Below are 25,937 nucleotides of genomic sequence, written 5' to 3' on the forward strand. Positions count from 1 at the left end.
ACAGTGGTTAGCATTGCTGCCTCAGTTCCAGGAACCTGGGCTCGATTCCTGGCTTGGGTCACTGTCTGTGCAGAGTCTGCACATTTTTCCCATGTCTGTGTGGGTTCCCTCCGGGTGCTCTGGTTTCTTCGCACAGTCTAAAGATATGCAGGTAAGGTGCATTGGCCTGCTAAATTGCCCCACAGTGACCTGGGATGCGTAGGCTAGAGGGATTAGTGGGGTAAATATGTGGGGTCATCGGGATAGGGCCTAGGTGGGATTGTTGTTGGTGCAGACTTGATGGGCAAATGACCTCTTCCTGAGCTGTGGGGATTCTATGAGGTTTGGTGGATATGGTTTCTGACCATTTCACGTCAGTTTCAGACTCTCATTAGTTTGTGGTGATCATGAGACCTTTGCTCTTGTAAAGACCACTATATGAAAGACAGAACCATGCATTTGATTTGACTTGGCTTTCTAAGGAACATGTGATACAGTGGGAGAGCAGATCCCTCAAACTTGGCAACTGCTAATCAAGATAAGATTGGCAGAGACCAAAAGCAAATGTGATAACAGGTTGAAGAGCTGAATGGCCTGCTCCTTTTGCTGTGGAAATCAGTGATACTTCGAGTTGTCCTACTTAGCTGGAAATCCAGATTATTTTCTTCCAGCTTTAACTTTCACCTTTGCACTGCTGGTAGATCATTGCTATGTCTTAGCAGCACTCAGCCTGCCACTCTGGTAACGTGGCAGGTGTGAGCTGACAGCTTTATTCCTCATGACTGTTGTCTATTGAGATAAGATGGGTTGAGTTGGAAATGAACATGTCAGTGGTTGGAAAAAGTAGCCACCGTGCAGCTGAAATCTGATGCGACAAATGCACTGGTCCACATTAAAAGTTATGAATTGATTGGTTCATGTTGAAAAGTCAAGTTGTTTGCAAATATGTTTTATTTTATGTCTGAAGAATGTTTGTCTCTCGTTTTATTTCTTCATTTCTTTATTGCTCCTTCAAAAGTTTCAATTTCTCAGTTTTTACTCGCAGTATTTTTTTCCATGGGGATCTAATGATTTTTCAACCACCTATTTGTCGTCTTTGAACTGTTTTCTGCTTCCTTCCCTTGCGATTCTCCACCCTCAATTACTTTGCGTTTGCGTACTGGGAGCAAATTGTTTTTGGATGTGGACCATCTCTCTGTAAGATCACTCCCACTTGCTTTCGTTTGCTTGCTTTCTGCCTCAGCACATGGGCCAGGACTCTCCGACCTCGCCCATCGTTAGGACCCTCCAGTCTCTCTGCAGTAGATGGAGTTTTGGCTGAGTGCCAAATTCTTCGTCCTCGTTAGTGGTGGGGTGAACGAGATTGTAGAATCCTGATCATGATATTCAGTGATCTGAGAGTGGATATATCTTTTGCACAGAATTCCCATGAGGCACTCAATGCCAGAGGCAGTAGTGTCCACTTGTAAGCACCTTAAATAGGTCTTTCATGTAAAACCAGATCATTTCGAGCTCTGTGTACGAACTACAAAATTGTAAGATGGTCCATGTATTTTTCAGAACCCTCAATTTTCCGATCTGTGTAGGAAATGTATTTTCTCAAGCTTGATTGTACCTAGATGGTTGGTTCAAAGTGGCCATGATGAAATTGGTGAATTGGTTAATTTCCTGCACGTGTCAGAAGACGTAGAGAAACCAAAGGCACAAAAACGAAGAATTAAATTGAATTATAGAATTCCTACAGTGCAGAAGAGGCCATTCAGCCCATTGGCTCTGCACTGATCTTCACAGAGCATCTCACCCAGGCACTCTACCCCGCCCTATCCCTGTAATCTCACGCATTTCTCATAGCTAATCCATCCAACCTACACATCTTGAGACAATAAGGGGCAATTTAGCATAAGAACATAACATAAGAAATAGGAGCAGGAGTAGGCCATCCAGCCCTTCGAGCCTGCCCCGCCATTCAATAAGATCATGGCTGATCTGTCGTGGCTCAGTTCCACATTCCCGCCCTCTCCCCATAACCCTTAATCCCCTCGCTTATCAAAAACCCATCAACCTGCGTCTTAAAAATATTTAGCGAGGCAGCCTCCACCACCTCAATGGGCAGAGAATTCCAGAGATTCACCACCCCTTGAGTGAAGAAGTTCCTCCTCAACTCCGTTCTAAACCGCCCCCCCTTTATCTTGAGGCTGTGCCCCCTAGTCCTACTGTCCTTTCTGAGTGGGAAGAGCCTTTCCACCTCTATCCTATCCATCCCATTCATCATCTTATATGTCTCAATGAGATCTCCCCTCATTCTTCTAAACTCTAACGAGTACAAGCCCAGTTTATTCAGCCTCTCCTCATAGCTTAACTCCGACATCAGCCTAGTAAACCTCCTCTGCACTCCCTCCAAGGCCAAAATATCCTTGCGTAAGTATGGCGACCAAAACTGCACACAGTACTCCAGCTGCGGCCTCACCAATGCCCTATACAGCCGCAGCAAGACCTCCCTACTTTTATATTCAATTCCCCTCACTATGAAGGCCAGCATCCCATTAGCCTTCCTGACCACCTGCTGCACCTGCAGGCTGGGTTTTTGCGACTCGTGCACAAGGACTCCGAGGTCCCTCTGCACCATCGCCTGCTGCAGTTTTTCGCCCCATAAGTAATAATCCCTCCTACCATTATTCCTACCAAAGTGGACCACCTCGCACTTGCCAACATTAAATTCCATTTGCCATTTCCTGGCCCATTCGCCCAGCCTATCTAGATCCTTCTGCAGACTCTCCACACCCTCCGCGCAATTTGCCGTTCCACCAATCTTGGCCAGTTCACCTAACCTGCACATCTTGTGACAATGTGGGAGGAGACTGGAGCACCTGGAGGAAACCCGTGCAGACACGGGGAGAACATGCAAACTCTGCACAGACAGTGACCCAAGGCCAGAATTGAATCTGGGTCCCTGGGTCAGTGAGTTGGCAGTGCTAACCATTGTGCCCCCATCTCAGTATACTGACGAGTTTACATTCATGTTCAGTAGTGCAGCGCTGCAGATTATGGTTTCGTGGTTGCACAACCTAACCATGGTGGGAAAACCAGAGATGGGAAAATAAATGTGAAGAATAAATTGTGGCGTATTTGGATTTCAAGGATTAGTTTTCCGCGGTTGAAGCTCTGTTTTTTCTCTCTCGAATGAACAACTCTCTCTTTTTTCCCAGGTACATCTCAAGTTGAAGTGAACTTAATGCACGGCCATGTGAATTTTACAGCAAGAAGTACCTCCATCATTAACATGGATTTTCTGAAACCAAACCAACTTTTACCTAACAGTTCTATATATCAGTAAAATAAGTGGAAAGGTTTCAGTTGGAATCATGACTACCTCACACATGAATGGGCATGTTGCAGAGGGATCAGATACTGAGGCTAAGAACATAGACCTTTTATCTCATGACGAGCTACCAAGACACAGAGAAATGGCAGTGGATTGTCCTGATGACTTGGGTTCACGAACCATGCCAATTCGTCGAAGCGCTCAGTTGGAGAGAATCCGCCAGCAGCAGGACGATATGCGTCGTAGACGAGAAGAAGAGGGAAAGAAGCAGGAGTTTGACCTTAATTCTTCCATTCGACTGAAGAAGCTAGCGCAGGTTCAGCCAAAAGAGGGCATAGACAACCCTACTTTTGAAGACATTTTAGAAGGACCCAGCAATATAGTTAAAGTTCTCGGTAAGTATGTGAACATATACGAAGAAGTCATGTCTTTTGTTGCTGAATAAAATGAGCAGTATTTATAATTAAATATTATTTTGGTAAAGAAGAATGTTTGCCTCGACATTGCGTACTTGCTTGGCATTCTAATTCTTGCTACTTTCTTGATTTATTGAACTTTGTGTGGCTAAAAGTTAGTGACAAATCTGAATGATTGAAGCAACATCTTGTAATGTTTGGAGTCACTGCGTTGCAGTAAAGTACTGGAAATGTTTCCAGATTTGTTCTGCATCTTGATCTGAAAATTAGCCCATTGTGTCTTTCACATCACATGCCAGAGCAAAGGTCAAAGGTAATCAGGTACAAAATTTTTTTGTTTCTGTTCCAATTCAATCAAATCAAGTCCTGTTCAGAGTCTCAACAAGGTGAGACAGTTCAGATCCAAGCTGACAAGACAGGGCTCTCACCTCCATCTTGGGCTTGATCTACGTGATCCAAACTGATTGGAATAGGCATAGCTCCTCCTCCAAGGCTTGATCTCGTTTGCATCTCAGCCAAAAGGCCGAGATGTTGCTTTTAAAAATTGCTTCAAATGAAGCTAAAATGTAACCGAATGACTTCAGCCAAGCACGGTATGTCAGTACCATACCTGATCTTAGCCAAAAGGCCAAGAAGCAATAGTTAAGACACACAATTTACAGGGAAGAAATGCAATTTTGACAAGTGCTGAATTTTCCTTTTTAATACAAAACTGTGAAATTGCTAACAGCCATCGTAAAACCGCAACAAAAGGTACTTTGCCTCACCATGATTGTGCTAATACAAGCACCTGCATGACACCTAACCATTCTCATTCTGTTTTCCTATTTCTCCTGTAATGTTTCTTGAATGTTTATCATATTCCCTCTTAAATATCATAGAATTCCTACAGCGCAGAAGGAAGCGATTTGACAACAATCCCACCCAGGCTCAATACTCATAACTCCATGTATTTACTCTCTAATCCCTTGGACATTAAGGGGCAATTTAGCGTGGCCAATCAACCTATCCCGCACATCTTTGGAGTGTGGGAGGAAACCAGAGCACATGGAGGAAACGCATCCAGACACGGGGAACATGCAAACACCATACAGACAGTCACCCAAGCTGGGAATTGAACCCAAGCCCCTGAGGCAACAGAGCTAGCCACTGTGTTGCCCTCAGCTTCAACAAGCATTTTTGGCAAAACACTGCATGTGCTAGCAACTTTTTTTGTCTCTTCTGAACGTTGCTCACAATGCCTTACCAGCTACTTTTGAATCCAGATCCCTTTGTTGCTGACCTCTACAGGTGACCTCTCCATCAGACAAGTTTTTAAAAAATTCTGAACATATTTTCCCCATATCAATGTCTGCCATGAACAGTTGAAATGATATGTCTTGTTTGATTTTGAAATTCCTTTCATGCCATTTGATTTGTGACCACTGATGAACAAAGTTTCAACCATATTTTTTAACAGCGTTCTCATTTCACCGGCACTGTTTGAAATAGTTGCCTGCAACTAGACCTTTTCAAGATTAAAAGTAATAAAATAACATTTTTAAATAATGTTAAAGATTATAATTAAACAGGAACAAGAGTTTTTTTCCTTTAAAATTTGCAAAGGCAATTTTTGGAAAGATAGCAAAGGTTTAGTGACAGATATGTGTTTGCACTGTTAAAATGTGGGAACGTTGTTCCTTGCAATGTCAATATGTATACTGTATACCGATGTATATGTTACTTTTCTTTATGCTGATTATTGTGTACATTCCTGTATCACCCTGACATCATCCTCAAAAAAGAAATACCCTCATTCCCTCTGTTCCCATAAAACAATGTCTCATCTCCAACCTCCATTTATCTCCAAAATCCTTGAACACGTTGCCCCTTCCTCCTGTAGCTCAATTTGAATTTGCTTCAGTCCGACTTGAGAATGTCAGAGGTGGAATAGTAACGTACTACACAACAATCACGTTCTTCACAAGAATTAGCAAAAATGGACAAGTAAAATATACATTTCAACAGACTGGCATTGTTGCACCTTACGCTTTAACACTCTAACTGTGACTTTGGTGATTCCCTCCTTGTCTCTATGTAGTTTTTGACATGACCTACCACATCATCCATTCTCTTCCAGCTCCAGGAGATTCTTTGCTTGGCTCTGTCCTTCTCTATTTGATTGTCATCACGGTATTTCTATCAATACTTTCTCTCCCCACCTCTGCACTGTCACTATCTGAATCCTCCAATGAACCTTACATAGGTCCTCATTCATCCTGAAACCTTAGGGTTCATTCTGCAGATATACTGATGGCAGGTCGCTCCACCTTTCCCATCACCATACCTGGATCTGTTCTGTTGTTAAAAGGCTTGTGTGTCAATCCTCTTTTGAGAGAGCAAAAGCATCAACCGGCGGGGGGGGGGGTGGCAGGGGGGGCAGAGTCCACTTCCTTCTCAGCTCACCATCATAGGCTGTACCAGACCGTACGCAATCTTGGCAAATTTGACTCTGAGCTCAATTTCTATATATGTCCTCTCTCCAGTACTTCCACCTCTATGACATGACCTTCCTCCGTCCCCATTGCATTATATCCAATATCCTTGTACATGCTTCAGCACTTGCAAACTCATTTACTTAACCACTCTTCTGGACAGCCTCCCATACTTTACCTGCATGAAACACTAACTTACCCAGGGCTGTGCCTGTATCTTTGCCTGCATTAAGTTCCGCTCACCTACTCTCCTAATTTTACTGACCTGTCTCAGCTCCTAGCTTCCCACATCCTGAATTTACAATTTTTGTCCTAGTCTGTAAATCCATCTCTGTCACATCCTCTCAACATTCCTATATTCTCCATTGCTCTGACTTTAGTCTCCTATACACCACCTCTCCTCCCAACACTGCCTTAGGTTATTTACACCCCATGCTCTGGAGTTTTCTTGAAACCCCTCTACTACTTCATCCTTTGCGCCAACCTCTTCTGCTATAAATGGGGGAGGTGGCATAGTAGTTAGCACTGCTGCCTCACAGCGCCAGAGATGTGGATTCGATTCCCGGCTTGGGTCACTGTGCGGAGTTTGCACACTCTCCCCGTGTCTGGATGGGTTTCGTCTGAGTGCTCCAGTTTCCTCCCACAGTCTGAAAGAAGTGCTGGTTAGGTGCATTGGCCGTGCTAAATTCTCCCTCAGTGTACCCAAATAGGCGGCCAGTGTGGCGACTGGGGGATTTTCATAATAACTTCATTACAGTGCGAATGTAAGCTTATTTGTGATTAATAAATAAAATTTTAAGACAACCTCCTTCTACCAAACTTCTGGTCACCCCTTTTAATCTTTTTGTTTCAATTTTTGTCGTCCTTGTTCATCCTGGCACTATCTTTCTGTAACCCCAGTGCTACGTAAGCCGCAAATTGTGGGCCTGAGTTCAAATGCAGCCCATCTTGCTGAATGAAAGGCCCTGTCTACGAGCATACAGTCCGTTGTGTGAAATTGATTTGAAATTGAACTGCGGCTTAATTGGATGTAGCCCCTCAGTTAAAAAATTCCCATAACTAAAAATGAATCAGGATGTCATTAAGCATCTCTGTCAACTGCGGCATGATCAATGACTGGTGTGGAAATTGGAAAAATTGCACCTGGGGTTTTTTTTTAAAACTTCCGGCAAAGATGTCTTACTGAAGCAGAGCAAAGAGGACTTCACACTGCCTTGTGAACATTGTTAAGCATGTGTTGGTAATGCTTGAAGTTGACTGGGTGAAGCAGAAGAACCTTCCATTTCTGATCACTGGGATTCAGCTATTCTGAGCCCAAAATCCATCACTCCAAAGAGAGAAGCATGCTGATCCAGCCTGGATGCAACAATTGCAGAATTGGATGGCTCAATCCCCGGAACTGCCCTTTTCAGACCCTATAAATGATTAGACACAAATGATTTTTTTTTTCCCGAGTTAGCAATTAATATGAATAACAGTTGATAAAGCCAATACATGATGTATTGTTCAGCATGGTGTAAGCAGCACAGACATCTTGGCACTTTTTTTTAAACATTCTCCTCCTGTTGGGAGTGCAGTTTTTCGGCACTTTAATTCTACTGAAGAAAGCAATTGGAATTAATTCCAAACATGAGGGACAAATAAAATCCAAGCTGACAAGACATTGCATCCCATCTTGGGTTTGATTAAACAGGATCCAAGTTGACAGGATGAGGCATTACACCCCCTCCCAGGCTTGATCTAATGCTTCATCTCAGCCAAAAGGCTGAAATGACTTAAAAGATTGCATCAGGTAAAACCTTGGTTTAACCTCATTTGCTGCCCTAATCCTTTCACCTTCTTCCGTCAGGAAAAAAATACAGAAGTCTGGGATCATGTACTAATCGACTCAAAAACAGCTTCTTCCCTGCTTCCATCAGACTTTTGAATGGACCTACCTTATATTAAGTTGATCTTTCTCTACACCCTAGCTATGACAGTAACACTATATTCTCTCCTTTCCTTTTCCCCTACGTACTTTATGAACGGTATGCTTTGTTTGGTGTGAGAAACAATACTTTTCACTGTATACCAATAGATGTTCCAATAAATCAAATCAAACCCTAGCTAAGCAAGCCACGATAGCAGACGACAGCACACCCCAAGTGTAATGGGCTAGGTTCTTCTGCTACCTAATCATTGACTTCTCCGACCAGGTAAGTTTCCATGCTGCCAGCTCCAGTATTTCTCTCAGTTGACAGTGAAAGGCCTTGATTGTGAGTTTCAGTTGATATCTAGCCATGAGGGAGTATTGGGCGGCACAGTGGTCAGCACTACTGCCTCATAGCGCCAGGAAACTGGGTTCAATTCCCGGCTCAAGTCACTGTCTATGTGGAGTCTGCACGTTCTCCCTGTGTCTGTGTGGGTTTCCTCTGGGCGCTCTGGCTTCCTCCCACAGTCAGAACGACGTGCTGGTTAGATGCATTGCCCATGCTAAATTCTTCCTCAGTGTACCCAAACAGGTGCCAGAATGTGGCAACTAGGGGACTTTCATAGTAACTTCATTGCAATGTTAATGTAAGCCTACTTGTGATACTAATAAATAAACTTTAAAACTTTTTAAAAAGTTTTCACCTGAGCCCAATGTTACCTCAGTTGGTTGTTTTTCAGCTAGGATTGCAATCCTAACTGATTTTCTTCAGTTGCTCCTTTCAATCAGGCCACCTCATACAGGGTTGCTGAGGCCAGTTGGGTTTCCATGTAGAGTGCTCACACACCTGAAATCAATTCATTTATTAACTCCGGATTAAAGTTGAGACATTCCTAATCTGTATGGGTTAGTCATTCACTTGCAGTTGGCCATGAATTTGACCTGTGTTGCAGTAAGAGTTGTGACGTGATTTTTTTGGATAATTCTACTGACCAGGCTTTTATTTTCTTAACCCTAGAAGTAGATGAGCTGCTGTCTTCTCTAAAGCACATACAGCACAGCCTGGTTGACAGTCAGAGTCAGGAGGATGTGGCACTCATTTTGCAGCTGGTTCAGAACCGGGATTTCCAAAATGCTTTCAGCATTCACAACACCATTGCCATTCATATGCACAAGATGAGTCCACCATACCCTGTGAATGCCAGTGCACAGGAGCTATCCCAGGAGGTAGGTTATTGTTATACTAAACTAAAGAATGATATGTAATGAAGCTTCATTTTGTAAAACTTTGCTTTTGAGATGTCAACTGCAGCATTTGGAGGTTACTTTGGTGATTAAAGTTGTGATGTGATGTTAATCCGGTGTCACCTGAGCAATGTGTTCCTCTGGAACATGAGCTTATTGCAATGATAACATCTCCAGTGTTTTCTGTTCTCTCAATCATCTTCTGTCTAGCCAAAGTTCCCAGGTCCCCTCCCTCCCTATTCATTATATGAATGTGACTCTTTTTGTAGTGTCAAACAAATGCGTGGGATTGTCTTCCACTGAAAGCTTTCAGCTTTAATATGACATCCAAGTCCTGCATGAGCTGTCATTTTCTTCAGCTCATTACTCAGACTGCAGCTATCCTGTATAGAATTTATTATCATTTATGTGCTTCTAGTTCTGGTTCTTGGCTGCCTGTTCGGATTGAAGAATCCAGCAGTGCACATCCTTTGTGTTTTGTTGTTGCAGGTGTTGAAGTTTCAATTTCATAGAATCATAGAAACCCTACAGTGCAGAAGGAGGCCACTTGGCCCATTGAGTCTCCACCGATAACAATCCCACCCAGGTCATATCCCCATAGCCCCACATATTTACCCCGCTAATCCCTCTAACCTGCGCATCTTGGGACACTAAGGGACAATTCAGCATGGTCAATGCATCCAACCCAAACATATTTGCACTGTGGGAAGAAACTAGAGCACCCAGAGGAAGCCCACGCATACATGAGGAAAACTTGTAAACTCCACAAGCTGGGAATCGAACCCAGGTCCGTGGAGCTGTGAGGCAACAGTGCTCACCACCGTGCCACCCAATTTACATCCAATACTTTTCTAAGAGCACTAGCTTGTGCATCCTCCTCCTCCTCTCCCCCACCTCCCCCCCACCCCAGTATTACTAATCTTTTCCCCTCTACTAAGCACTTTGACCATCTAATTCTCCCCATTTGTATCTTTTTGAAACAAGGGTCAAGGTAACAATTATAATCAAAAACTTTGTACATGTTGTGCTTTGCATATCCAGTATCCTGAACTTTGAGTTGCAACATGTCCCTGTTCCTCAAAGTTGTTTTAAGATCCACTTCCACTACCACTACCTGATATACGTCAGCCACCTGGTTTTTCCATATTTCACTCACTCCTCTTTGCTTCTGTAAATATGATTTATCACACCACCTCCTGGTTTCCCTCGTAGGCACCCAGTCTTTTAACCATGATGTTCCTGCAATACTGCAGCAGCTATCTGCTGTGTTAACTATCTCACTGCTTTTAATATTTTCCTCAAAAACCCGTCGTTTAGACCATGTCTTAGTTTTCTCTCCTCCAACAAGTCTTTAATTTCCTCCGTGAGATATTCATCTCAGGGCTGCAGGGAAAAACCTGGGAACTACAGGCCAGTGAGCTATACATCTGTGGTAGGTAATTTGAGAGACAGGATCTACAGGCATTTCGAGATGCAAGGACTGATTAGGGACAGTCAGCATGGCTTTGTGAGTGGAAAATCATGTCTCTCAAATTTGAGTTTTTTGAAGGGGTAGCCAAGAAGATAGATGTGGATAGTGCAGTTGATGTTGTCTACACGGACTGTTGTTGCATAAGATTAAATCTCTCAGTATCCAGGCTGAGGTATCTAAATGGATACAAAATTGGCTTCTTGCCAGAGGGTAGTTGTAGAGTTTTCCAAACTGGAGGCCTGTGATCAGCAGTGTGCCTCAGGGATCAGTGCTAGGTCCACTGTTATTTGTCATTTATATTAATGATTTGGATGAGAATATTGGAGGTATGGTTAGTAAGTTTGCAATTGACACCAAGATTGGTGGATAGTGAAGAAAGTTATCTCCAGTTGCAGTGGGATCTTGATCAATTGGGCCAGTGGACTGACGAATGGCAGATGGAGTTTAATTTAGACAAATGTGAGGTGATGTGTTTTGGTAGATTGAACTAGGGCAGAACTTAGTTAATGGTAGGGCATTGGGGAGAGCTACAGAACAAAGAGATAGGGGTACATGTTCATACTCCTTGAAAGTGGAGTCACAGGTGGATAGACTGGTGAAGAAGGCTTTCAGCATGCTTGGTTTCTTGTTCAGAACATTGAATACAGGAGTTGGGACATCTTGTTGAAGTTGGTAAAACCACGCTTGGGGTACTGTGTACAGTTCTGGTCACCCTATTATAGAAAGGATATTATTAAACTAGAAAGAGTGCACAAAAGATTTACTAGGTTGCCACTGGAACTCGATGCCTTGAGTTATAAGGAGAGGCTGGATAGACTGGGACTTTTTTCTCTGGCGCATAGAAGGCTGAGGAGTGATCTTAGAGGCCCATAAAATAATGAGGGGCATAAATCAGCTAGATAGTCAATATCTTTTCCCAAAGGTAAGGGAGTCTAAAACTAGAGGACATAGGTTTAAGGTGAGAGGGGAGAGGTACAGAAGTGTCCAGAGGGGCAATTTTTTCACAAGGTGGTGAGTGTCGAGAACAAGCTGCCAGAGCTGGTAATAGAGCTGGGTACAATTTTGTATTTTAAAAAGCATTTAGACAGTTGCATGGGTAAGATGGGTATAGAAGGATATGGGTCAAATGCGGGCAATTGGGAATAGCTTAGGAGTTTAACAAAAAGGGTGGCATGGCTAAGTTAGACCAAAGTGCCTGTTTCTATGCTGTAAACCTCTATGACTCTATCTGAGGAAAATTAGAGATTTATAAGCTTTTCTCAATCAGTCCAAGTGGAGGAAAATGGCTGTTTTCTTCATTGACAAAGCATGGTGCCTTTATTAATGAAGAACACTACAATAGATAGCAATAATTAGGAGGACACTTTTTAAGGCTATCAAGGGAAAATGGATTTCAGGATCTCTTGTGGAATATTATGGAGCATATTGTCAGCAGGGGCAGGCGAAAGGAGATGTTTTAATATTTTATTGAAAGACTGGAGTGGCAGTGAAGTACAGTAGTCAGCACTATTGCCTCTCAGCACAGACCTGGGTGACTCTGGAATCTGCACGTTCTCCCTGTGTCTGCGTGGGTTTCCTCCAGATGCTCTGGTTTCCTCCCACATGTGAAGTTAAGTTGATTGGCTGTCCTAAAATGGCCCCTTATTATCCCAAGGTGTGTGGGTTGGGGTATTAGTGGGGTAAATACTCAGGGTTACAGGGATTGGGGCTGATTGGGATTGTTGTTGGACAGTTGGTGTAGTCTTGATAGGCCAAATAGCTGTCTTCTGCACTATGGGGATTCTATGATTTTAGACTGGATGAACTTCCTCTCTAAAAGAAGAAACTGCTATTAATGCCAGAGGAAGTTGTTTTGGAATAGTTGGGTTAGGTACACCAGAGGTTTTCTAATACACAAAACACTATCGTTATAAATTACTGCAGCACATGTGCCTCCAAGAATTTGATGAAACCCATACCTACCCAGCACAAAATATACACAAATATTGGACTTTAACTTCCCATCGTGGGAGTTGAATTTTATTTATAGCAAATAGAATTTTCGGTTTCTGTGTGCAGAGTTAGATTAATGGGCAAGTTGGATCTGAAAACATATTTTCATTCGTTTTTGCCATTGCTCCAGCATTATAATTCTGTTATGTATACTTTTGGAAAAGTCTTGGGCTAGTATTGGTAAAAATATCTGAACTCTATTCCCCATATTCTAATCCTCATCAAGTTCTACTAACTCTGATGAATGGCAGATGGAGTTTAATTTAGATCAATGTGAGGTGATGCATTTTGGTAGACTGAACCAGGACAGGGCTTACTCAGTTAATGGTAGGGTGTTGGGGAGAGTTATAGAACAAAACGATCTAGGGGACAGGTTCATAACTTCTTGAAAGTGGAGTCACAGATGGAGAGGGTGGTGAAGAAGGCATTTGGCATGCTTGGTTTCATTGGTCAGAACATTGAATATAGGAGTTGGGACATTTTGTTGAAGTTGTACAAGACATTGGTAAAGCCGCACTTGGAAAGCTGTGTACAGATCTGGTCACCCTATTATAGTAATGATATTGTTAAGCTAGAAAGAATAGATTTACCAGGATGCTACTAGGACTTGATAGTTTGAATTTTAAAGAAAGGCTGGAGAGTAGGAGGCTTAGGGGGGTGATCTCATAAAAGTCTATAAAATAATGAGGGGTATAGATGAGGTAAATAGTCATCATCTTTTCCCAAAGGTAGAGGAGTCTAAAATTAGAGGACATAGGTTTAAGGTGAGAGAGGAGAGGTACTAAAGTGTTCAGAGGTGCAATTTTTTCACACACGGTGGTGTGTGTCTGGAACGAGCTGCCAGAGGTGGTAGTAAAGGCGGGTACAGTTTTGTCTTTTGAGAAGTATTTAGACAGTTACATTAGTAAGTTTTGTATAGAGGGATATGGGCCAAACCCAGGCAGTTGGGACTAGCTTAGCGCTAAAAACTGGATGGCATTGGCAAGTTGGGCCGAAGGACTTGTTTCCATGCTGTAAATTTTATGACTCTATAACTCATCACCTATATCAAGGCTGGCTCCTGATGCCCACAGCTTCCTTGTTCAAGTCCTTTCATGACTCCATCTTTATTATCATAGAATCCCAATAGTGCAGAAGGAGGCCATTCAGCCCATCCAGTTTGCACAAACACTCTGGCATCCTACCCATATAACCCCAGATTTTTAGCCCACTAACCCACACATCCTGGAATACTAAGCAGCAACTGAGCATGGCCAATCAACCTAACCTGCACATCTTTGGACTGTGGGAGGAAACCCACACAGACACGGGGAGAATGTGCAGACTCCGTACAAAAAGTGACCCAAGCCAGGAATCAAACCCAGGTCCCTGGCATTGTGAGATAGCAGTGTTGACCACTTCGCCGCCATTATTTCAGAGACCCTCTCCAATCCTGAAAGCAGCTCAGAACTCTGTGTTTGTCCTGCCACATGGCTATGTGGAGCATTTCAGAGCTGGAAAGAGGCCAAGGATGAGGTGGAGCCTTGTCAGCCAAAGCTGACAAGGTACAAATTGTTTTCTCTTGTTTCTCTCACACATCACTATTTTGTGAAAAGCATACTGTAAAAATCCACCTTTTAACCAGAGAATTTCTGCAGTGCACAAGGAGGCCGTACGGCCCATCGAGTCTTAATACCACCCAGGCCCTATTCCCACAACCCTACTTATTTACCCTGACAATCCTCCTGAGACTAGGGTCAATTTAGCATGGTCTATCCACCTAACCCGCACATCTTTGGAGTGTGGGAGGAAACTGGAGCAGCCGGAGGAAACCCACACAGACACGGGGAGAACATGCAAACTCGACTCAGACAGTGACCCAAGGCTGGGGATCAAACCCGGGTCCCCAGTGCTGTGAGGCAACTGTGCTAACCATTGTGCCACCGTTTTAAGAGAAACATTGATATTTGGGGAGCAATAAGGTCTGATTTGCAGCAGGTGCATCATGTGATTAACATAGACACCAGTCAATCTTGAGGAACCATTACCAGAATACTTGTCCTTTATTTGTTTTTGCAAAATGTTAAAATTACAGGATTTGTATCACTCGTGATAAGGTTCAGTCATTGCATCCCCTGCTTAGATTCAGCAACTGCGCTAACACTACTTTTTATGAAGCATTTAGTATGTCGAGCACTGCAGAATGAAAATCTATTGTTATGTAAATACATTTGTAACTTTGCTGAATTTTATGATTGGTTGGTACACAATGCGATCAGAGCATGCTAGAGGAAATCAGAACACTCTTGTAGTTATTTCTTTGGATTCTTGTGTTTTTTTTTGTCAATTAGCCAGTCACACATTTTTAGTCTCTCCCAAGAAAAGGACTACTTGCTTTTGCTGTGCGGTTAAGTTGGACATCGTACTACTTAAAATGCTCAAAGAAAAACCATAAACCTTTGGAAATAGTGATCAGAGGGACCACATTCAGCAATTAATGAACTGTTCAGTTACAATTGACACTTAGGGTCTTTTAATGTGAGTAATCAATGTGGAAAGCGTTACTATTGTTAGACAGGGCTGAGGGCTTGAAAAGCAATATGATATTTAATGCTTATTTCTACTGATGTTTCTAAAAAACATCCCTGCAGTGTAATACCATTTCGGCCAACATAAACCACTTCAGATGATCCATCTTTTTGTACATTGTTGTTTGGGAAAGAGAGGGGGCACTGGGTGACGTGCACCTTGAGGCTTCTCCAGCTTTGATAAAATCCCTGTTTAAATTAGTATTTGGAGTTATCACTAGTGGTATGGCAATGGAGTAGAAGAAACCCTGAGGAAATTGCCAGCACGTATTTCAATGTATCTGGTCTTGGGTCTTATTATTAAACTAGAAAGAGTGCACAAAAGATTTACTAGGATGCTACCAAGACTTGATGCTGTGAGTTCTGAGGAGACTGGATAGACTGGGAATCTTTTCCCTTAAGGGAAGGAGAATGAGGGATGATCTTATAGAGGTCTATAAAATAATGAGGGGCATAGATCATCTAAATAGTCAACATCTTTTCCCAAAGGCAGGGCATAGGTTTATGGTGAGAGAGGAGAGATACAAAAGTGTTCAGAGGGGCAATTTTTTCACACATAGGGTGGTGAGTGCCTAGAACAAGCTGCCTCACGCAGTAGAGGCAGATACAATTCTTCATTTTTAAAGCATTTAGGTAGTTAATGAGTAGGATGAGTATAGAGGGATATGGGCCAAATGCAGGCAGTTGGGACTAGCTTAGTGGTTTTTAAAAACAAGGGTGGCATGGACAAGTTGGGCCAAAGGGCCTGTTTCCATGCTGTAAATCTCCATGACTAATATCTCTGAACTAAGGTACATCAAATGTTGGCCAATTGACCATGAGTAATTCATAGGTATGTTTCTGAATTGTAACATCTGTAAGTCTGACTTCTCTCCAATCATGAAGGTCATGGGCCTGTACTCGTTTGAGTTTAGAAGGCTGAGGGGGGATCTTATAGAGACATATAAGATAATGAAGGGGCCAGATAGGGTAGAGGTAGAGAGATGCTTTCCACTTAGAAAGGAAACCAGAACTAGAGGGCACAGCCTCAAAATAATGGGGGGGGGGGGGGGGGGGGGCTGCAGTTTAGAACAGAGTTGAGGAGGAACTTCTTCTCTGAGGGTGGTGAATCTCTGAAATTCTCTGCCCATCGAAGTGGTGGAGGCTACCTTGTTGAATATGTTTCAATCACGGGTAGATAGATTTTTGATCGATAAGGGAATTAAGGGTTATGGGGAGCAGGCGGGTAAGTGGAACTGATCCACTTCAGATCAGCCATGATCTTATTGAATGGCAGGGCAGGCTTGAAGGGCTAGATGGCCTACTCCTGCTCATATTTCTTATGTTCTTAAGGTCAACAACCAGATTGTCATTGACAAATGGCATCACTTAGAAACCAAATTGTTATGACCTTGATCAAGAAGAAGCCCAATAATCTCCCCGTGACACTCGCTGATACTGCCAGCAACAAGACTCCCACTGTCAAGATCTTTGGGGGTCACTTATTTTGTATATTTGCCATGAGTGGCGGTTGGAGTAGATGGCAGTAGGACAAAGGGAGTGTGCATACTGCCATATACTGAATCTGGTAATTATATGGGACTGGCTGGATTTTATGTCTGTTTGTATGTCAGTATTGTGCCAGTACCAGCATGTAGAAGTCGGAAAGAGGAAAAAGTACATAATGTAGTCAGTGCGTTGGATAACGAAAGTAGTAATAGTACTATATTAGGTGGGAACAAACTTCAGATGGGTAATTCGTAATGGACAAGAAATATTGGCCTTGCCAGCAAATTTCACATCTCTTGAAAGAATAAAAAAATCAAAAAACACTGAGGAAAGATAGGTTTGAGTGCATGCATGTTAACACAAAATGAGATTGGTAAGGTAAAGCATAAATAACTCAGTGGGGATATGATGTGGCTTAAAAATGGTGAGGACTAGAAGCTTAATATTTACGAATACACAATGTTCAGAAAGATAAGGAAAGAGAAAAGAGGGATGGGATGGTGGTACAGGTTAAAGAAGGGTTTGTAGTGCTGGAAAGAGAAGTTGCCCTTCAGAGGACAAAGACAACACCCATAAAACTGCAGGGAAATCGCAGATATGCACACACTATAAAATAGTAATAATGGGGATCTTTAGTTACCAAATAAGGATTAGAATGATGTTAGACTAGAGGGTGAGCAAGAAGAATTTTCCAAAATGTATTCAGGAAAACTTCCTTGACCGTTATGTCCTCAGTAAGAAGGAGGCGTTTCTGGATCCGTTGGTGGGGAATGAAGCAGACCCAAATGAATGCAGGAAAACGATTAAGGGTGATCATATCGTAAGGATCAGTTAGTGATGGAGAAAAGCAGAGAGCTATGTAAAACAGAATTTCGAAATTGCAACAGGGAAACTTCCAATGGGTTGACAAGGGATCTTGCCAAAGGTAAAATGGAACTAAAGTTGACAGGGAAGACTGTAATGGAACTATGGGAGATCTTGGAGATGATTCAGTCACAGGCTAGATATTTTCCAACAAAAGGGAAAGTCAGGGGAACCAAAGCCAGGGAACCCTGGGATGATGAGGAACTAGAAAATATGATGAAATAAAATAGTGTGCAAGGTGAATTTTTCAATCAAGAGCCAGGCTAGATACAATAGGTTAAGAGGGGAAGTGAAGAGGAACAGTGATTGGTAGTTGAATTATATCATAGAATCCTACAGTGCAGGAGACCATTCAGGCTATCAAATCTGAATCAACTCTCAGACATAGTTTCTTATCCAGGCTTTATGCCCATAACCCAATACACAATTACTGTGGCTAATCCGTCTAACCTACACATCTTAAGACAATAAGGGGCAATTTAGTACAGCCAATCCACCTAACCTGCACATCTTTGGAGTGTGGGACGAAGCTGGAGCATCTGAAGGAAACCTATGCAGCCATGGAGTGAATCTGCAAACTCCACACAGTCACCCAAGGCTGGAATTGAACCCAGGTCCCTGACGCTGAGAGGCAGCAGTGCTAACCACTATGCTACCATGCTCTCCCTTGGTGCTCTGAATCACATTTTCTAACTGCACGCCCTCCCACACTCTGGCAGCTAGATGGGAAAAGTTCCGAACCTTCTGCAGAATCCAGCTGTCATAATGCCAGCGTGTAGAAAGAGGCCAAGCTTTGTTATAGCCTGTGTTGCAATTGTGACCTGTTGCATTCATATATAATTGCTGTTCATTACTATCCTTTCTCTTCTAAGGTACAGAAGATTTTGACCATTAGTCACCAGAAGGATGGGCAGGAACTCAGTGCTCTTCTTGCTTCACCGCACTTTGAAGTATGCACTTCAGTTACTTCTGTTAACTTCTGCTTTGTTTAAAAAAATAAATTGTTAAACAGTTAAACTGAAATAGAGACATTTAATTTGCACGACTAAATGGATTTTTTGTAACAAGCATGTATATTTTTTAGTATCACCAATTTAACTATTATTTGCTTGACAGACCAGGCTTCCACAAGTGATCAAGTTGCACGCTTAATTGGAGATCTTGAGATATTTTCTGGGTCAAGTACATAGGACAAATCCTTTTCAGGAGTTAATGTCCTTTATATGTTTCTGTTTTTCTTCATGTTTAAAATGCAGCTAATTTCACTTAATTGTACAGGAACAGATGTTGCAGAGAGGAGATTAATTTATCAGATTTACTCAGCAAATTGTTCTGTAATGATTTGAAATGTGGATGTTTATGCTGGAGAGGAAGCCAGACATTGCTGTGTTTCTACTCCAAGAAGCTAGCGTATTGTGACATTTTATTTTATTATGAATGGGCACTATAAAAAGTGCACCCAAGGCTCTGAATTGCTCACACATAGATCTATCCTCGGGAATATAATGTATAATATAATGAATATCCTTTTTCCATACAGCTGAAAACTGTAAGCATCCAAAAACAGAATGTCTTTTGAAGTTAATTTGTAAATAAAGCAACATTTATAATACAGATGTAATAAGTGTTGACAAGTAAGAAGCAGAGTGTGAGAGAGTTGGCAAATGAAGAAACAACCTGATATTTGTAAACTAGGCTGATGCTATTGTAATGTCAGTAAGCCTGGGTCTACCATACAGGGTGGCACAGTGGTTAGCATTGTTGCATTACAGCACCAGGGACACAGGTTAAATTCTGGCCTCAGGTCACTGTGTGGAGTTGGCATATTCTCCCCATGTCTGCATGGGTTCCCTCCGGTTTCCTCCCACAGTCCAAAGATGTACAAGTTAGGTTAATTGGCCATAATAAATTGTCATGTTGCAGCTATACAAAACTCTGGTGCGGCCGCACTTGGAGTATTGTGTACAGTTCTGGTCGCCGCATTATAGGAAGGATGTGGAAGCATTGGAAAGGGTGCCAAGGAAGTTTACCAGGATGTTGCCTGGTGTGGTGGGAAGGTCTTATGAGGAAAGGCTGAGGGACTTGAGGTGGTTTTTGTTAGAGAGAAGAAGGCTAAAAAGTGACTTAATAGAAGCATCTAAGGTGATCAGAGAATTAGGTAGGGTGGATAGTGAGAGCCTTTTTCCTCGGATGGAGATGGCTATCACGAGGGGACATCGCTTTAAATTGAGGGGTGATAGATATTGGACAGATATCAGAGCTGGTTCTTTACTCAGAGTAGTAAGGGCAGGGAATGCCCTGCCTGCAACAGTAATGGACTCGCCAAGGGCATTTAAATGGTCATTGGATAAACATATGGATGATATTGGAGTAGTGTAGATTAGATGGGCTTTAGATTGGTTTCACAGGTTGGTGCAACATTGAGGACCAAAGGGCCTGCACTGTGTTATGTTCTATTGTCAGGGAGATTAGCAGGGTAAATACATGGGGTTACAGGGATAGAGTCTGGGCTGGATTATTGTCGGTGCAGGCTTGGTGGGCCAAATGGCTTCTTTCTGCCTTTCTGTGGTTCCATACAAGCTAGATCTGAAAATATCTGAAACCCAAAGCACAGTTGACTCTGAGTTTTGGATAAAGGATACTCAGCCTATATTTGGTATGGGCCTCAAAATATTCTGAATTGTTGGCTGCAGAAATGTTGTCCATGCTTGCTTCATACAGATAGTTTGAGTACAGATATACAGAGATGTCCAGGTTTGCGGTCCATTTGAACATTGCTTTTTTTAATTGCACGGTAGTTCTCTTATTTTTGTAAGTAAGAATTAAATTTTGTCTTTTCCTCCTTCCCAATAAGCCAAGCCATCTAGAGGTTATTCTGTAAAGCCGTTATTAAGATTATGCAGTTAGTGCATAATTTATATAGTTTTTAATTGTTTTATTTTAAATCATTAATGGAAATATTTGATTTTTAACTCTTGATGAGAAAAGCGTAGTTAATATGCAACAGTAATTGTTAGGAAAACGCTCTACACTCGAGTATACTTAGCCAACAATCTGCCAGATGCATGAAGAATCTGTCTATATTGTTTATGCTCAGTAATGTGTGTGTGTGTGTGTGATGGTGTGGGGGGGGGGATGGTGGTGGTGGTGGTTAGATTTTGGAAAACTGTTTATAATACAACTCCAAGACAAATTTGAATTATGAACCTAGGCTTGTTTGATCTCTGGTTATTCCAGGCACTGCTTCTAGCCCATGATGGAGTGGCACAGCAAGAAATGCTACTAGAACCAATAACTACAGATCACGTGTATGAAAGAGTAGCAGAGTATGGAGGAGAGACTGTGAAAATTGTTCGCATTGAAAAAGCCCGTGATATCCCCCTAGTGAGTATCAAGTTCCGCTCTCACATTTTTATATACATTTCACCTTGACATGTGATGCCAAAACAGCTGAATATTCCAAGATAAATGCTGCAGCTTCACCGTAACTTGTTGTCATTTTATATCAGATTTGTTCATGGGACACAGGTGTCACTGTTGGGCTAGTATTTATTTCCCATCCCTAATTGCCCTTAAACTAAGTGGCTTGCTTAGGCCATTTGAGAGGGCATTTAAGAATCAGCCACATGCTGCTGTGGGTCTGGAGAAACATGTAGGCCAGACCAGGTAGGACAGCAGATTTCCATCCCTAAAAGGACAGTAATGGTTTTTATGACAGTCGACAATGGATTTATGGTCATAATTAGATTTTTAATTCCAGGTTTTTATTGAATTCAAATTTCACTATCTGCCAATGGGATTTTAACCTGGGTCTCCAGAAGTTTGTTTTTTAATTCATTCATAGGACATGGGGTGTCACTAGCTGGCCAGCATTTATTGCCCATCCCTAGTTGCCTGTGGAGGACAGTTAAAGTTGACCACGTTGCTGTGGCTCTGAAGTCATATGTAGGCCAGACCAGGTAAGGATGGCAGATTTCCTTCCCCAAATGACAGTGAAGCAGATGGGTTTTTCTGACTATGGTTTCGTGGTCATCCGTAAATTCTTAATTCCAGATAGTTTTTATTGAATTCAAATTCCACCATCTGCTGTGGCAGGGTTCGAACCCGGGTCCCCAGAACATTAGCTGAGTTCCAGATTACTAGTTTAGCGATAATACCATTGGGCTATCTCCTCCCCTTCCCCTGCATCTCTGGATTGCTAGTCCAGTGACAATACCATTATGCCATTGCCTTACAATTCAACAATGGCTGCAAGCAATGAAAGTTTAAAGAAAATGAAATCCTTGCTCTAAAAAAGTACTTGTTTAAAGAAGCACAATGTTACAATTTTAATTTTACTGTCAGGATCTATGTTAAAAGCCAGATCATTAAAAATTCGGATTCATGTCTATTATTTAGTTCTTTCTATAATTATACTTTTTTTCTCAAAAGTTTATTTCAAGCAGCGTATATAATTCTGTCATAAGGGTTTTGGCTTGGAGCAGTGTCTGAGCCTTCCATTCTGAAGCAATTGAATTAAAATGTGTTTCAGATGTTGGATCATCCCTGAACTTGACTATTTTCGCAAGTGTTAATTCAGCTTCTTCAAGTCAGACTTTCTCAATTCTTTACACCAGTTTTGTTTAATGGTGTCACCAGGACTTCTTGCTCAGATAAAAACAGAAACAGATCCAAGAAAGTAATGCATGTGTTAATCATATCATTTCATAGCAATTTGGAAATCATGCAGTGACGGCAGTGTTCTCTGTAATTTACATACGTATTTCAACAATCTTGGAAGAAGTGTAATTTTTAAAACAGTGATCTGAAGTTGCTTCTGTCATGGAGCAAATTGATCTTGTTAGCAAATTGAATATCACATCTCACCTTCTCCAGCAGCCTTTGCAGATCCCAGAATGCGAAAAACAACAGCCATCTAAATCACAGCATTTGAGGCATAAGAATGTTTTTTTTAATTCATTCATGGAACGTGGGCATTGCAGGCTGTACAGCAATTATTGCCCATCCCTTGTTGCCGGAGGGCAGTTGAGTCAACCACGTTACTGTGCCTCTGGTGACACATGTAGTCATGATGTGGGTATGCCGGCGTTGGACTGGCGTAAACACAGTAAAAAGTCTGACAACACCAGGTTTTAGTCCAACCGATTTATTTGATATGCACCTGACGAAGGGACTAACCCGAAAGCTTGTGAGTCTATTATCAAATAAATCGGTTGGACTAAAACCTGGTGTTGTCAGACTTTTTACTGTGTTGACACATGTAGGCCAGACCAGGTAAGGACGGCAGATTTCTTTCTTTAGGGAAAAGCAAAACCCAGTCTTATTAATTTCATGATGACCATGAAATCATTGTAATCATAAAAACCTATCTGGTTCACTAATTCAGAGAGGTGTGGCCTAGTGGTGCTATTGCTGGACTATTAATCCAGAAACTCAGCAAATGTTCTGGGAATCTGTGTTCGAATCCCACCACAGCAGATGGTGGAATTCAATAGAAAATATCTGGAATTCAGAATCTAATGAGCACGAAACCACTATTGATTGTCGGGAAAAACCTATCTGGTTCACTGATGTGTTTTAGGGAAGGAAATCTGCCATCCTTACCTGGTCTGGTCTAATGTGACTCCAGAACCACAGCAATGCGGTTGACTCTCAACTGCCCCCTGAATTGGCGTAGCAAGCCATTCGGTTCAAGGGCAATTAAGGATGGGCAATAAATGCTGACTCAGCCAGCGATGCCCACACCCCATGAATGAATAGGAAAAAGAAATCTGTTAGTTTATGGAGAACTATTTTTACCATGCATTAGAAATGGGAATCAAGCTTGATGTTTCTTATCATTTGTCTTAAGACAAGCACTGACATCTCACATCAGTAAATCATTTGAACACTTTTTTTTAAGAAAAAACTCCACACAGTTTTGTTTCGATGAGGTTTATTTTAAAACAGTCACTCTGGGAATGACACTTGAGTACATTCACTTTGATGCTACATTCCAATTAGAAACCATCAGAGCCATTGAGTACCTTCAATTTTTGTGTAGAATTTCAACCCTTTCAGTTAATGATTTTAATTGGATTACAGCGATGAATCTTTAATACCTGACTTTGAATGCTCACTGTATTCGGTTGCAATGTTTAGCAATTCAAATTACTTGTATTTCCCAACTTACTCCCTAAAATTAATTTAGTTGCTTTAGATTGGCGCTGGACTTCAGAGCAGTGTTGACTATTCAGATTGTACTGTCTTCTACATCTGAACAGTAAGGAGTCTCACAACACCAGATCAAAGTCCAACAGGCTTATTTGGTTGCACGAACTTTTGGAGCCCCCGCTCCTTCATCAGGTTCCTTATCTGAAAACCAAACTTTTGTGATTTGTCCAGTTTCCATGACTTTGAAACAATTCATTCAAGGGACCATCCTTAATTTGTGCAGTAGGATAGTGAATGTAGTGGTTTAATCTACTTTAGTATCAGCTGACTGATATCCTGTGTATATTCTCACTTGAGATTCTCACTTGGACTTCCACATTTGCAGCAGAGGTCACTGGAGAATCAGAGGTTACTGGAATCCTGTCAAGTCTTTCTCCTCCCTAGGTTTGAAATTTTTGTTGCCAAGTGTAGCATTCCTCTCCCTGGGGGAGATCAGCTAAATCAACTTAACTGATAGGAAATTGGACCAGGTTCACCTGAATGGCTCTGTACTAGAACTTGTGGGTAATTTTCTAACAAGCTGTATAGAACCTCCAAATTTCATGCAGTTTTAATCATTTTTTTCCCTCCCCAATATTCTCCATCTCCTGAGTGGTTCTGTGGTGCTAAAGCCAGTTTTAAGTTCATTTGTTATTGTCACAAATTGACTTACATTAACACTGCAATGAAGTTATTGTGAAAATCCCATGGTTGCCACACCCCGGCACTTGCTCAGGTATACTGGGGGAGAATTTAGCACGGCCAACGCATCTTTAGAACTGTGGGAGGATACCGGAGCACCCGGAGGAAATTCACGCAGACACGAGGAGAATGTGCAGACTCTACACAGGCAGTGATCCAAGGTGGGAATTGAACCTGGGTCCCCTGGCACTGTGAGGTACTAGTACTAATCACTGTGCCACCCATAGTTGTATATATCCAGTCAATAATCAGTTACTTCAACACAGATCTCTGATTATTGTGCTATGTTTGGCCTACGTACTAGGTGAGTAAATTTGCTGACCCAGCAAAATGGTGGCATAATGTTACATGTACTTGCACCTACTAGAACTTGGTTTATGTTCCTTGGTGGCACAAGGTGGCAGTGTTCAGTTTTGGAAGTCCATATCTTAAGTGAGAATGTACAAGATGATTAAAGGTTCCTCTTAAAACAAAATGAACATTGTACTATTTTTGAGGTTACTTCCCTTTGTCGCACTAAGTAACAGCAGTGGGATACGTTAGAGAACTTAAATTATGATTATTTTCCTTGTCAACAATTTTACATAGCAGTCAAAAGTTTATATCGAGACAATTGGTTCTGCAGAGAGGGAAGAGGAACACAGGATGTGTCATTTAAATGGAATCGCTACTACTGATATTGTGCAATTTTGCATTTAGTTACATTAAAAAATGAGAGGGCAATCGTGATGTGAAATACTTGAATATTAAATCAAGATTTGACTGGTACAAGTTAACATAGAAAATAGAAACAGGAGTAGGCCATTTGGCCCTTTGAGCCTGCTGTACCATTCATTTTGATCATGGCTGATCATCAAATTCAATATCCTAATTCTCCCTCCCCCCAATATCTCTTGATCCCTTTAGCCTCAAGAGCTTTATCTAATTTCTTCTTGAAATCAAACAATGTTTTGGCCTCAGCTACATTCAGTGGTAGTGAATTCCACACGTTCACCGCCCTTTGGATGAAAGAAATGTCTCTTCACCTCAGCTCTAAAAGGTTTACCCCTTATCCTCAAACTAGGACCCCTCATTCTGGACTCCCCCATCATTGGGAACATTCTTTCTGAATCTACCCTGTCTAACCCTGTTAGAATTTTATAAGTTTCTTTGAGATCCCCTTACTCTTCAAAACTCCAGTGAATATAATCCTAACCGATTTAGTCTCTGTCCTATAAAGACCTGCCATCCCAGGAATCAGCCTGGTAAACTTCACTGTCCTCCTATATCAAGGACATCCTTCCTCAGATAAGGGCACCAAGACTGCGCACAATATT

The 25,937-nt window shown here is 41.9% G+C and overlaps 1 protein-coding gene across 2 annotated transcripts in view; it reads left to right on the plus strand.

The window, feature by feature from the left end:
• Nucleotides 1-25,937, plus strand: part of pals1a (protein associated with LIN7 1, MAGUK p55 family member a) — a 103,336-nt gene that overhangs the window by 49,189 nt on the left and 28,210 nt on the right. For both annotated transcript variants that reach the window (XM_080203126.1, XM_080203127.1), the window contains exons 2-5: nucleotides 3,186-3,696; nucleotides 9,119-9,327; nucleotides 18,600-18,677; nucleotides 20,965-21,111. In XM_080203126.1, coding sequence (XP_080059252.1) covers nucleotides 3,342-3,696; nucleotides 9,119-9,327; nucleotides 18,600-18,677; nucleotides 20,965-21,111 — 789 coding nt within the window. In that variant the 5' untranslated portion in view covers nucleotides 3,186-3,341. The remainder of the gene's footprint in view (nucleotides 1-3,185; nucleotides 3,697-9,118; nucleotides 9,328-18,599; nucleotides 18,678-20,964; nucleotides 21,112-25,937) is intronic.

The sequence above is a fragment of the Carcharhinus amblyrhynchos genome, chromosome 14, assembly GCF_965287045.1.
Source record: "Carcharhinus amblyrhynchos chromosome 14, sCarAmb.v2.hapA, whole genome shotgun sequence".
Lineage (NCBI taxonomy): Eukaryota > Metazoa > Chordata > Chondrichthyes > Carcharhiniformes > Carcharhinidae > Carcharhinus > Carcharhinus amblyrhynchos.